Source organism: Berghia stephanieae, chromosome 1 (assembly GCF_034508935.2).
Source record: "Berghia stephanieae isolate SIO BIC M18660-M18661 chromosome 1, UCSD_Bste_1.3, whole genome shotgun sequence".
Taxonomy (NCBI): domain Eukaryota; kingdom Metazoa; phylum Mollusca; class Gastropoda; order Nudibranchia; family Aeolidiidae; genus Berghia; species Berghia stephanieae.
Genome location: NC_088360.1, coordinates 137,369,885 through 137,383,498, shown reverse-complemented (window position 1 = coordinate 137,383,498; position 13,614 = coordinate 137,369,885). Strand labels below are relative to the sequence as shown.

The 13,614-nt window shown below is 32.8% G+C and overlaps 1 protein-coding gene across 1 annotated transcript; it reads right to left on the bottom strand.

Annotated features, from left to right (window-relative positions):
- Positions 1-214: 214 nt before the first annotated feature.
- Positions 215-2,810, bottom strand: LOC144963322 (uncharacterized). Its single transcript, XM_078897253.1, has 3 exons — positions 2,638-2,810; positions 2,093-2,161; positions 215-720 (listed from the first exon to the last, which is right to left on the bottom strand). The coding sequence occupies exon 3, from the start codon at positions 651-653 to the stop codon at positions 300-302; it is 354 nt and encodes a 117-aa protein (XP_078753379.1). The 5' UTR covers positions 654-720; positions 2,093-2,161; positions 2,638-2,810; the 3' UTR covers positions 215-299.
- Positions 2,811-13,614: the final 10,804 nt, after the last annotated feature.

Below are 13,614 nucleotides of genomic sequence, written 5' to 3'. Positions count from 1 at the left end.
ATTTCCATTTGACCAATCTTCTAAATCTATTACGAGTCGCGCAAGATCTCTCATTCTACCACTAATATGGCCAGCAGTGTGCTCTTCAACATCACGTTTGTGGTATGTTCGCTCTCCAAATGCAATAATCAATGCATCGCTTTTTGCCTTCGGGATATCGAGTCATCTTTCATCTTTAGTAAGACATTTTGCCACAAGGACTTTGAAACATTCTTTGGTACAGGTAACATAAAACTCCCTTGCCTATAGGCCCGTCTAGGTTTTCTTGTACAGCGGGTTAAGGAATGAGCTGCTACTTTCTATTTGCGATATAAGCCTATACAAGTGGGACAGGGAACAAGTGCATCAACTTGTACATTTTTTCCTTGATATTTTGGAATCAATATACCTTCTCCTTTTTCCAATACATCAAAGTTATGTTTGTAATCTCCTTCTTTTATTATCTTCACCCAAGCTTTCCTTCTCTCATTAGACCCTTTTGGCAATGACAATATTTGGCCAACAGATAACTCATTTTTGTGCTTCATTTCTAAATGTCTAGCCATTTTGATAATCTGTTTATCACAATAAAAACATGAATGATATTTACTCCATTTCTTAAATTGTGGCTGTATATCAATCGGTGGAGCGTTCGTGTTTGTTGTGAACAGCATGGGATACTGAGGGCTTGCACTTCCAGAAGAGGAGCAAGAATCGCTGATGTGTTGATCCACCGGGTAGCTGAGAAATAAGAAGAAATAGAACAATTATAATGTGGCTGGATAAAAATGGAGTGCGATTTTCTTATTTTTCTCAGTCCACTCATGAAAAGATACAATTTACATGAACATTTCAATGAATTTACACTCTAGCCAAAAGCAGTCAGTTAGGTCGGCAATTTTTTATCTTCATTTTTTCACCCCATCCACCCACCATCACAATGGATTCCACACATGTTGGACCTCTATTTGAAAATGTCCTCATTGTGTGGCTTGTGTAACCTATGGATGTCCTCATTTTGACGCCTTTACAAGAACACAAACACACACATGCAAATAAAAAAGAAAAGAAAAGATAAAAAACATTACCACACAAAGCAAACGTCTACAAAGACCAGAGATAAAGAAAAGACGTGTATCATAATAAGACAGAAATAAGTAAGCCAAATGGTTATGTCACTCGCCTTTGGTCCTTGAGGGCAGGGTTCGAATCCCACAGTGGAATTTTTTTCTCAAAACCAGAGTTTTCACGGCTGTATCCCATAGTTCTATCGCACACATACTTTAAATCGGAGGTGTCGCCTTTTATATAACTTATTCTTGTTTTAAAGGGGCGTTAAAAAAATACCCTTTTTTTTAAGATAAATAACAATATAAAGTCAATTTCACATTCAAGCACACTTTTCTCTCCTCACAAACACCGTGCTTGAATCCGGCATCTATTGTAGTAGTTGTAATAATAGTGGTCGAAGTGGAACCACGTCTCATCAATTGGAATAGTCAAGCCATATTGAACATGATGGGTGAACGGATGGGTGACAAAAAACTTGTCTCCCAGAAATTATTGTCAGGGCGTTGTGTCCTTTAAATGCAATAGCTCACTCAACTCAGGTGTAAATGAGTACCTGGCAGTTAAGACAGCTCTGCCTTTGTCCCATTACATTGTAACGCACCTAACAGGTCGCCTGTCTTGTCCTATGTGTTACATGTTTGCTGTTTATTGGGGAAAGTGAATTGTCATTGTAAAGTGCTTAGACCGTAGATAAGCGCTTTATAAATGCAACCTTTTTTATTCTTTTTACCATACTTTGTTTTCATAGGAGATCAGTTAAAATGAGATCTCAATTATAATGAGACATTTTGATTGGAATGGAGGTCACAATGCTTAATACGAAATGTTTGGGAACAAGAAATTACCTCAGATTAACCGTCTTTCCAGATTATTCACTATAGACAATACAATAGAGAAATAGGTTGGGTTTGTTTTTTTTGCATTCGGATTAACCCACAGTTTTGGACTAGCCTTTCCGGAGCTTATGTATATATTTAATTTTTATTTACTTAGCAATATAATTAACACTGGACTAAGAATTTTCAAATCCCCATTTGCCTACCTTGAACTTTTATTTGATATCTCTTCGTCTGAAAGTTTAATGTCTTCTTCATCGGTGGAATTGGGCTCCCTGGAAGAAAATGGTTTCATATATATATATAATAATAATAATCTGTATTTGTTCCTTTACAGAACAATTGAACAAATAAAATATTTAAAATAAAAAAAAAAAAAATTGCTACATAAAAAAAGAAGAAAAAAGAAGGAACAGGTACCACAGAACATATAATTTATTCTAACAGCTTCCTGGAAACTTACACAATATTCATGGTAGTGTAGTACTCTCACCATATTCACATCTGTGATGAATGTCGTAATAAATGTTAAGTGTCTCAAAAGGTCACACCGACCAGACGGAAAATCACATATTGCTCATGGTCATTAGTCTGACCACTAACCATCAAAATTATTATCAATATCAATATTATAGTCAACGTGATTTCTCTTAGTAATTAAAAAATGTTGAATCATTCCAGGATAGTAGATAATTAATTTTCAAGAAATAATGAGGTTAGCAATCCCAATTATTTTACTTTTAAAACATACCATTCACTAGAGGAACTATCAGTGAAAGGATTTCTGATAGAATCAGGGTCACTCGGGTCAAGTTCTGCTTCTGGTTTTAAGATGTCGTGTTTCCTGTTTACTTCATTATCTTCATCCTCTTTCGGAGATTCTGATACTTTGTTGTCTCTTTGTGATTTTCTGTGTATGAAATATCAAAACCCAGTGATTAGGTCTACCATTACAAATGATAAGACGAGATGAGCAAAGACTCATTAAAAGTAAGTGACGATAACAGCAACAATGATAATATTAAAGGTAAAAGTTAAAGCATTTTTGTTGACAATGGTGATGATGGTCATGATCAGAGTGTGAGTTCAGTGACTGTAGGTAGTGGTGACAGAGAAAAGGTTAGTGATAGTGATGGAGAACGTTATGGTCAAGTGGTGTTCTTACTTAACTTATTTATATTAATAAGACATCAAGTTGGGTTTTTTTTTACATGACTTGATACAAGAAAGCGAGCACACAGGGAAAATTTCTATCAATGCATTATTTAATTATATATCAATTGGAACTGTTTCAGTGTTCACTGCCAACTTAGTTTCCAGCCTGTTATAACCCCCACCCGAGACACAACAATGTAGATCGAAGTAAGCGCGTCATGACCAGATCTAAACATTGACTTATATTCTTACAACTACACATTTGTTTCAAATTTTACAATAGATGCTGACACAATAAGGATATATTGCCATAGAATATTTAATCCGAAAGAAAAACTAATGACACGGTTGGTATTTTTCTTCAATAGTCAAAAAAGAGCACAAGTACAAGGCACAGTCACAACTTTGTCGAAGTCGAAACTGTGTTTACATGAAAGTCTGAAAGAAAGTTATGAAGAATAATTAGTGTGACTACTAAGTAATAAAAACAAAATACTATAATTTAATATCTTACCTTTCATTTAATTGCTGCAAATGCGAAAAAAAAGTTCTTGAAAGTCAAACGTTTAGTAGACATGTTGATTTTAGACCCTCGCAAACCAGGGTTGCCAGATTATTTTTCAACAAAATGCCAGGGGAAGACTCAAAAAATGCCAAAACACTCAAAAAGATGCCAAAGTCTGTTGACTCCCACCCCCACTAAGAAAACTACTCACTTTTGATAGACAATTTACTATCATATCCTGGTGGCTTGCGTGTTTTCTTTTCTTTTTCTTTTCTTTTATTTTTTTATTTTTTTATTTTTTTTTTTGAATTATACTAAATTTCCTGTTGGGGTAATTATTTACCTACTGACTACTAAGTGGAGTGCTAAACCACTACACCACGGTTGGATTTTAAGAATGAAAAAGAAATGTGAAGATGTTTGTTTTTACGCGTTTAGAAATAATTAAGAAAAGGTGTCATTTGAAGTATAATATACAAGAAAAGAAAATGCCAAATGAAAATGCCAAATGCCAAATGATTTTTCTAATGCCAAACGGTTTTCAAAAATGCCAGATTTTTGGAATCTGGCATTTAAAATGCCAAACTGGCAACCCTGTCGCAAACTTTTTCCAGGAAATCGAAACTAGAACAATCGGAACTGCTATTACTACCTAAACTCTTATTTGATTGGCTGAAATCAGCCAATCAAATAAAGCATTTCAAAAGATGACACGAGAATGACTTGCTCATGAGCCCGTGGGTTGTGTGTGAAAATAAGATCAAAATATGTGTATAATGGGCTATACACACGTTACCAATGAAGTGGACAAAATGAGGTCTTCGTTTTATTTCCACTTCAGGTCCTCATTCTAGACATTACATAGACCATAGAGGTCTTTAAAAAATGAGGTCCAAAATGTTGGACCTCTATTTGAAAATGTCCTCATTGTGTGGCTTGTGTAACCTATGGATGTCCTCATTTTGACGCCTTTACAAGAGCACACACACACACACAGAGAGAGAGAGAAAGAATGGACTCCTGTTTTTAGATGAAGTGATGGGCAAACATTGTGTTCTTTCTTTTTACTTTTTCTTTTTTTTTTTTTTTTTTTTTTTTTTTTTTTGAATGCGAGAAATATTCTGAGTATTGGAATGTAAATCAGATGGGGATATTTTAATAAGATAGTGGTACTAGTTAAGGGGGGGCGGGCACAGAGAGAGAGAGAGAGAGAGAGAGAGAGAGAGAGAGAGAGAGAGAGAGAGAGAGAGAGAGGAAAGGAAACAGTTTGAATGAGCCCTTGGTAATGATAAAAGTCTGAATTTTTGTGTGATCGAATAACAGATCCGAATTATTATTTTTTTAACCCTCTCCTTACCTCCCATAGGAAAATCGTCACATTCGTTACGATGTAAACAACAATTTTCTTATTCTGATTTCATTTTGTTATAGTTATAGCTATAAAAACTCGACACGGTGTAGCAGAGCAATTTTTTGGGAACAAAATAATATAGTATATTATCGTTGCCAATCTGTTTGAAAAATATATTTTTATGTTGGGTGAGTATGAAGTTTTGGGTAAAATTCTGAAAATAACTGGTAAGAAGAGAGTTAAGTAATGAGTTTTATCGTGAATTTTTTAAAAATCAAAGAATGTGATATCATCTTGTGATATCATCTAAAGATTATTGTATATAATATGAAATGTCCAAGCTTTAAAGGTTCCTTTTGATGGTGTTAGATTGAAATAGGAGACAACTGTCCACACAGTGTGTAGAGAAAATATTAATGATAACAATAATTATGATGATGATAATAATGATAATAATAATAATAAGAAGAAGAAGAAGAAGATAATAATAATAATAACAATAATAATAATAATAATAATAGTAATAATAATAATAATAATAATAATAATAATAATAATATTAATAATAATAATAAAATAATAATAATAATAATAATAATAATAATAATAATAATAATAATAATAATAATAATAATAATGATAATAATAATAATAATAATAATAATAATAATAATAATAATAATAATAATAATAATAATGGTGATGATGATGATGTTTATTTATTTCAGTGCTTCCAATGTCAAAAACCAAAAAATAGGGAATATTTCTTGTAATCTGGGGGTCTCTCGAGGTTGAGGGGAAAGGGGGAGGGGGTGGGGAGCAAAGTTGAAATTAACGCTTTGAGAGCATTAAAATTATATTATGTCCTGATAGTTTGTTACAAAGACCTGATTTTCTAAATCAAACTTTATTTACACCAAAACATGATACTTAACCATCTCCTCACCAACCATTTCTAGAATTTACCGCGAAAGTTCACGACATTCACCTTACACCAAAATAGATTTACTTACTCAAATAGAAAGCGACAGGTACATTCTATACCCACATAAAATTGTTCAGCACAATGAGCTCAACATCGCATTGTCAAGATTTTATAGCTATATCCAAAAAATAATTAATCAATTTTTGTAATGTACAAAAGAAATCAGAGGGTCCTCATAGCTCAGTTGTTAGAGCACACGCTTCACACGCAAAGAGGACCAAGATCGATCCCGGGTGTAGTCGAGATTTTTTCTGACCCCTTTGTCCACTCAGCAGTGATTGGATAGCAACATAATATCACTTTAGATAGAAAAATGTCCAAAAAAAAAAACAATTTCGAACGTGCATGTAAATAAAATAAATTAAATTCCCTTTTTTCATCCCCATAGGAAAATTTTTCTGTAGGGTCTATTCCAAGGGAAGACTGGAATAACCCATGTGTCAGCCGCAGTGCAGTGCCGCAAAGTGAGCTAGGGCGAGGTGACTTGCTCAAGACCACACATCGCGGTGGGTGATCGAACGGGTATCTTTAAGGTACGAAGCAAAGACCGTACAACTGAGCCACGCTATCCCATAGCTTTACTTTCTGGCACCATCCATCTGGAATTTTCCCTCGGCATTTACCGGAAGTGCTCATATTTTTGAGTGCTTTAAGTTTAGACTGAGGACAGCCAATTCTTCATATTCCATTTGTATCAGCATAACTTAACAGATCATCAACAGTTGTTACATTTAATTTTCTTAAAACACTCATGACAACTATGTCTTGTAGAGCGCCATTGAACAATCTCGGTGCATGGGGATTGGCGAAAATAAATTTCATTTATTTATCTCTTTTTTATCTTTTTATTTATATATCTATCTATTTTTTAAATGTATTTATTTATTCAACTAAATGGATTAACTCTCTCCTTACCAACCACAGGAAAATCGTCACATTCGTTATGATACATCCAACGTTTTTCTCTCTGATTTCTTTTGTACATCACAACATTTGAGGAAAAATGTTTATTATAACACGCTTCAACAGTCATGACGTCACTTCCCTCGTAATGACGCATGGTAACTTAGTAACTGGCTCTAAACTATCGGAACAATGGCGGACGCCCTTATGAAATATTTCTCCGACGAGAATAAAAGTGTATCCAGAGGAGAAAAACATTATAAATATGATCATTTTTTGACTTGTATAAATTTTGATCACAAGACATATGAAAAGTTCTAGCCAGCATGAACAATAAAAAGTACCAATTTTCTTTGTTTAGAACCACGATAGCAGCCGTTGTTGGGCGAAGTGACATCAGACTATTGAATCCAATTATAAAACAGCTCGTTTTTTCCGAAGCCAAATAATGAATAGAATGAACTTGATGAGTTTAAGTGAAAAGGACTCTATTTTTTTTTTTTTGCGATAGTTTTGGATTTTTTTCCTGAAAATGGCCGGTAATGAGAGAGTTAAAACATGGAATACCCCATCACATTTCAAGATGTAGATATGTTCAGTGCTTTCAACAGGTGAATGTCAAAATCAGAAGGAAAACATTGGCAGCATCGGTCATTTTTGTAAAATATAGATCTGAAGAATTGTGTATGTAACAGTGCCAGACAAAACAGAGAAAAATACACGAAAAAAACAAAAACATCCCAAAACAATCAGCCCATCTTGTCTGAGGTTTGATTGCCAGATTTGAGTCAGGCTAATTTTTTTTTGGATAGAGATCGAAAGGTCTGAGGTTCGATCCCCATATTTGACGCTGGCTGATTTTTTTTGGATGGAGTTCAAAAGGTCTGATGTTCGATCCCCAGATTTGACGCTAGCTGATCTATTTTGGATGGAGATCGAGAGGTCTAAGTTTCGATACCCAGATGAGGGATGTTTTGTTGTTTTTTTTTTTTTCTTGTATTTTTCTCTCTGGTTTGTCTGACACTGTTTCATACACAATTTATCAGAGTTTTATCTGGCAGAACAATAATCTAAAGCAATCTTCCCCAAGGCCAATTTGCCCACACTCCATTCTAATCTTTATTTACTTAAATTTTTTTAAAGTAACAAATTTCGGGATATTTCGTTTCATCTCTCATCATTTTTACAAATTTCATCTCCTTTTGATCTTTCGTTCCTGCCAATTATTTTCACATCCGACACAAAAATGCGAATGTATATTTTGAGAGGACGAAAAACACACAATAATAATATCGTTATTTTATGCAAATAAATGCGTCTGCTCAAAGCCTTCGTGCCTGGGAACGTTTTCTGGCCAGTTCATCGTGGGTTGTCAAAACAGACTCATTCGGTCAATTAATTTTTAATGAGCAAATCATGACGGATCCTTAGAATTAATGTGCTGGGATTATTCCGGATCTGAACACCTTTAGTCTTTATGAAATGCTAGAAGTATGGCCGGAGACAACGTGGACTTATTTGCAGTTCTGATAGATAATCCAATTGGATTCAATAGTCTGATGCAACGGCGGCCATCATGGTTCTAAACAAAGAAAATCGGTACTTTTTAATCTTCACGCTGGCTAGAACTTTTCATATGTCTTGTGATCAGAATGTGTAAAAGTCAAAATATGATCAGATTAATGTGTGCTTTTTTCCTCTGGATACGCTTTTATGCTCGTCGGAGAAATATTTCATAAGGGCGTCCGTCATTGTTCCGATAGTTTAAAGCCAGTTACTAAGTTACCATGAGTCATTACGAGGGAAGTGACGTCACGACTGTTGAAGCGTATTCCTTATGGGCTCCTTGTTGTAATGGAAATCTCAAAAAAAAAATCTTAAAGTAGGCCCATAAGTGGATTCGGATGTCAGACCTGCATATATGTACATGTCGGGGAAGAATAACTGAGGTGCGATGACTATGAAGAATATATGTATAAGATTTAAAGATTCCTTTGATTTAAATCTGAGTTAAAAACAATGTCGTATTTCATCGATCTCATATAAACAGTAATTACATAGGACTTTTTTATTTTTCATGTAACAATCAAATTTGTAACACCGATTTTTTATATATAATAATAATAATGATACCGAATGATAATAATAATAATAATAATAATAATAATAATAATAATAATAATAATAATAATAATAATAATAATAATAATAATAATATAATAATAATAATAATATAATATAATAATAATAATAATAATAATAATATGAGAAGAAGAAGAAGAAGAAGAAGAAGAAGAAGAAGAAGAAGAAGAAGAAGAAGAAGAAGAAGAAGAAGAAGAAGAAGAAGAAGAAGAAGAAGAAGAAGAAGAAGAAGAAGAAGAAGAAGAAGAAGAAGAAGAAGAAGAAGAAGATTTGGAAAAGTTTTCAATTTATCAAGTTTTACAGCACAGGGCGGTGCAATAAAATTTGAACATGTTATTTGCATTGACTGTAAAAACTCACTAACAAAAATGAATGTAATAGCTTAAGGCGGGGGGGAGGGGGGGGGAGATCAAAATGTCAAGTACGGAACGTTACGGGCTCAAAACGCCTTTTCTGCCAACAAAAGAAAAGTAATAAAAACATTAAAATAGAATACTTAAAAAACAGACACACGGCAGTTGGCTGAAGAAGAATTTTGAGCCCGAATCTTTCCGTCCTTGGTATGTTGTTGTTGTTTTTTCTCAGCTGGTATATTCATAATTGGTTTTTATATTTTTTTAACAGTCCATAGCTTCTAGCAGCTTGGTATCATTTGTATTTGTAACTCCACAAACTTCTCAAATCTTTTTTTTTTTTCCATTGATTTTTAAGATATCAAAATATCCACATGTTTGCTTTTCTTTATCTCGAAGGTCGCTTGATGTTGTGGCACTCTGATAACCATTTTAGATGTCGGCCTTACATTATCATTATTATTATTATTATCATTATTATTATTATTAATATTATTATTATTATTATTATTATTATTATTATTATTATTATTATTATTATTATTATATTATTATTAATATTATTAATTTATTATTATTATTATTATTATTATTATTATTATTATTATTATTATCATCATCATCATCATCATCATCATTATTATTATTATTATTATTATTATTATTATTATATTATTATTATTATTATTATTATTATTATATATTATTATTATTATTATTATTATCATCATCATCATCATCATCATTATTATTATTATTATCATTATTATTATTATTATTATTATTATTATTATTATTATTATTATTAATATTATTATTATTATTATTATTATTATTATTATTATTATTATTATTTTATTATTATTATTATTATTATCATCATCATCATCATCATCATCATTATTATTATTATTATTATTATTATTATTATTATCATTATTATTATTATTATTATTATTATGTTATTATTATTATTAATATTATTATTATTATTGACATGCATATTAATGGTGACGCATCATTATGACGTGTACAGGTGCGAATATTATGATAGTTGTGTGTGTGTGTGTGTGTGTGTGTGTGTGTGTGTGTTTGTGTTTGTTTGTGTTTTTTGTCCACAATGTAAGTGATTGGAAAAAGTTCAAAGCTATGATTCGTGTTTTCTAAAGTGATAAATCCTGAACTATTTAGAGGGTGATAATTCAGCTTTCATGGTCCACTTCGGGCATGGTTCTAATGTTGGCGAATTTCTCTAAAATTGCAAGGACTTCAGACGAACCCCCCCCCCCCCTCCCCAGAAAACAACAACAAAAACCAGAAAAGAATGAAAAAAAAAAGAAACTGGCTTTATTGGAATTATACCTACCCGTGTCTTTATTTAAATTAATCTAAGAATGAATGTCTTATATGATTTTTTATTCAATGATTTGGTAGCATACATTGCTAAGATTAAATTCAAAATACTTTATTTGGGACAGACTAGCGTACCGCCAAAAGTTAGTTGTTTACTAATAACGGCATTATTGGATTTTCATCAAATTGTCCATTACATTTCTCCATTTAGATCGTGTGGGATATTGTGTAAGTAGGGTTGTACTAAATGCCATAACGTGCTGACAAACGTTGTCGACACGAGCTACACAATACTCAACTCATTATCGATTCAGTCTGTTCTCTCTCAGGTCTTTCTTTCATTGTGATGGGAGGTGGAGTGCCGAAAGTGGATCCTGACGTAAGTAAAACACGGCCATTGTATCGGTGACGTGGAACCGACGGAGAGAATTCGAGCTTCATAGAGAACCGGTCGGTGTTACTGGAAGGAAAAGCAAACAGTCAGCTTGTGTTCGGGTTCGGGCTTGGCGTTCTCCGACCACGGCCGGCCTGATTGAAATTTTCACCGAGCCCATTAGCAGTATAGGGTGAGCAAACATCTGAAGCCTGGGACCCTTCACCAAAACTCCTACCTTCCCCCCATTATTCAATTTATCGTCACTGGTCCATTTGCATCGTAAAGAACCCTTCTCATTCTTTCTTTCTCTCCCTTTTTTTTTTTTTCAAGAGCAAGTCCCGTTCGTTCTTAAAAACCGATGCTTTTTCCTCGGTCCCGTCGCTTCCTTGCTTTACCGATTGCGTCTCGTCTGAGAGCGGTATGAAAGACAGCTGGGTGTTCTTGTGAAGAGGGTTTCGTGTGTTCAAAGAAATCGTGGGTTGTAATGTTTGCCAAGAGGCTTTTGAAGAGGGGGTGTCACAGAGTAAGACATGGCGGTGGTATGATGGAGTTTCATGTTCATGAAAATTGAGTGCAGAGTGAATTCGGAAATTGGTGACAGATTATTTTCTAATTTATTACCATATTATAAAGGAAATTGTTGGGCATGATTATTAGATAGATAGATACATAGATGGATAGATGGATAGATAGATAGATAGATAGATAGATAGATAGATAGATAGATAGATAGATAGATAGATAGATAGATAGATAGATAGACAGATAGATGGATAAATATCGATAGATAGATAGATAGATAGATAGATAGATAGATAGATAGATAGATAGATAGATAGATAGATAGATAGATAGAGAAAGATAGATAAAGAAAGATAGATAGATATAAATTGGTAGATAGATAGATCGATAGATAAATATATGGATAGAGGATAGATGAATGAATAGATAGATCGATAAATGGAAGGATAGGTATATGTATTGATGTATTAATAGATAGATAGATAGATAGATAGATAGAGAAAGATAGATAGAGATAGATTGATATATAGATAGATAGATAGATAGATAGATAGATAGATAGATAAATAGATAGATAGTTAGAAAGATAGATAGAGAGATAGAAAGATAGATAGATAGATAGATAGATAGATAGATAGATAGATAGATAGATAGATAGATTGATAGATAGATAGATATATAGATAGATAGATATATAGATAGATAGATAGATAGATAGATAAAGAAAGATAGATAGATAGATACAAATTGATAGATAGATAGATCGATAGATAGACTGATATATAGATAGAGATAGATCGATAGATAAATAGATGGATAGAGGATAGATGAATGAATAGATAGATCGATAAATGGAAGGATAGGTAGATGTATTGATGTATTAATATATAGATTGATAAATAGATGACTAGATAGATAGAGAGATGGATGGATGGATAGATAGATAGATAGATAGATAGATAGATAGATAGATAGATAGATAGATAGATAAATAAATAGATAGATAGATAGATAGATAGATAGATAGATAGATAGATAGAGATAGAAAGAGCATAAAAAATTAGGGATGAATAAAGGGAATTTATTTTATTTCTTATTATTTACTTTTAGAAAGCTCGATCTCAAAATATCGATCAATATAAATGACCCTCATCTTGGCAAAAACTCTCATACCGGGGACTTCGCGAGTTCTTCCATTAAGTCCTCACGTTTGAGAGTTGTTGCCTAGGTGAGGGTCATTTAAATCGATCGATATTTGAAGAACGAGTTTTCTGGCCAATTTTTTAAATGCATGGCTTTAGTACGGCGTTTAACTTGTTAATGGAATTGCAATATTCTTTTGAATGAAGACTTTCCAGCAAGTAGGTAGTAGGCCTATAATATGAGGTTTTGTAAAGCGCTTTGAGCACTATTAATGTATATTGCGCTATATAAAAGCTCAATTTTTAGTGCGGCTATGTGGTCTTGTGGTATGACACTCGCTTTCGGATCGGAAGGTCCTGGGTTCGAGCCTCAATTTTCTTAAAGCTCAATTTTAAGACTTATCAAGAAATGGAAGGTATTCTTAAGTGCACGTGGGGCAATTTTAATAGACCGATTTGTAAAGTAAACATTTTCTCGAAAAAATGAAAACAGGTGTTATGGCAGTTTATGGCAGCTGACACAGTTCTCCTATACTAAAATGGGCTTTTTTTTTTAATTTTATAAATCAACATAATTCTCTGCGGTACTATTTTCGAACTGTTTACTTTTCTTTTCTTTCTTTTTTTATTTTTATTGTATCTATTTTAATCCATTTAAAAATGTTCACGATTATAATTTTTTATTATATTTTTGTTGGTTTGTTTGTTCATAATATACGAAGATTCGGAATCGCACAAGGTGCCAGGGAAACAATAAAATTCGTATTTTTTTATTTAAAAAAGCTACTGTATAAAGAATGATCTTGGGTTATGAATACCGATGGAACATAAATATATTATTTGTTTTATTCATGATTCTTCCCAATAATGACGCGATTATTGACACTGCGTGGGGCCATCATTTGTTGTGAGAACACGACATATCTATAAAATATTACACA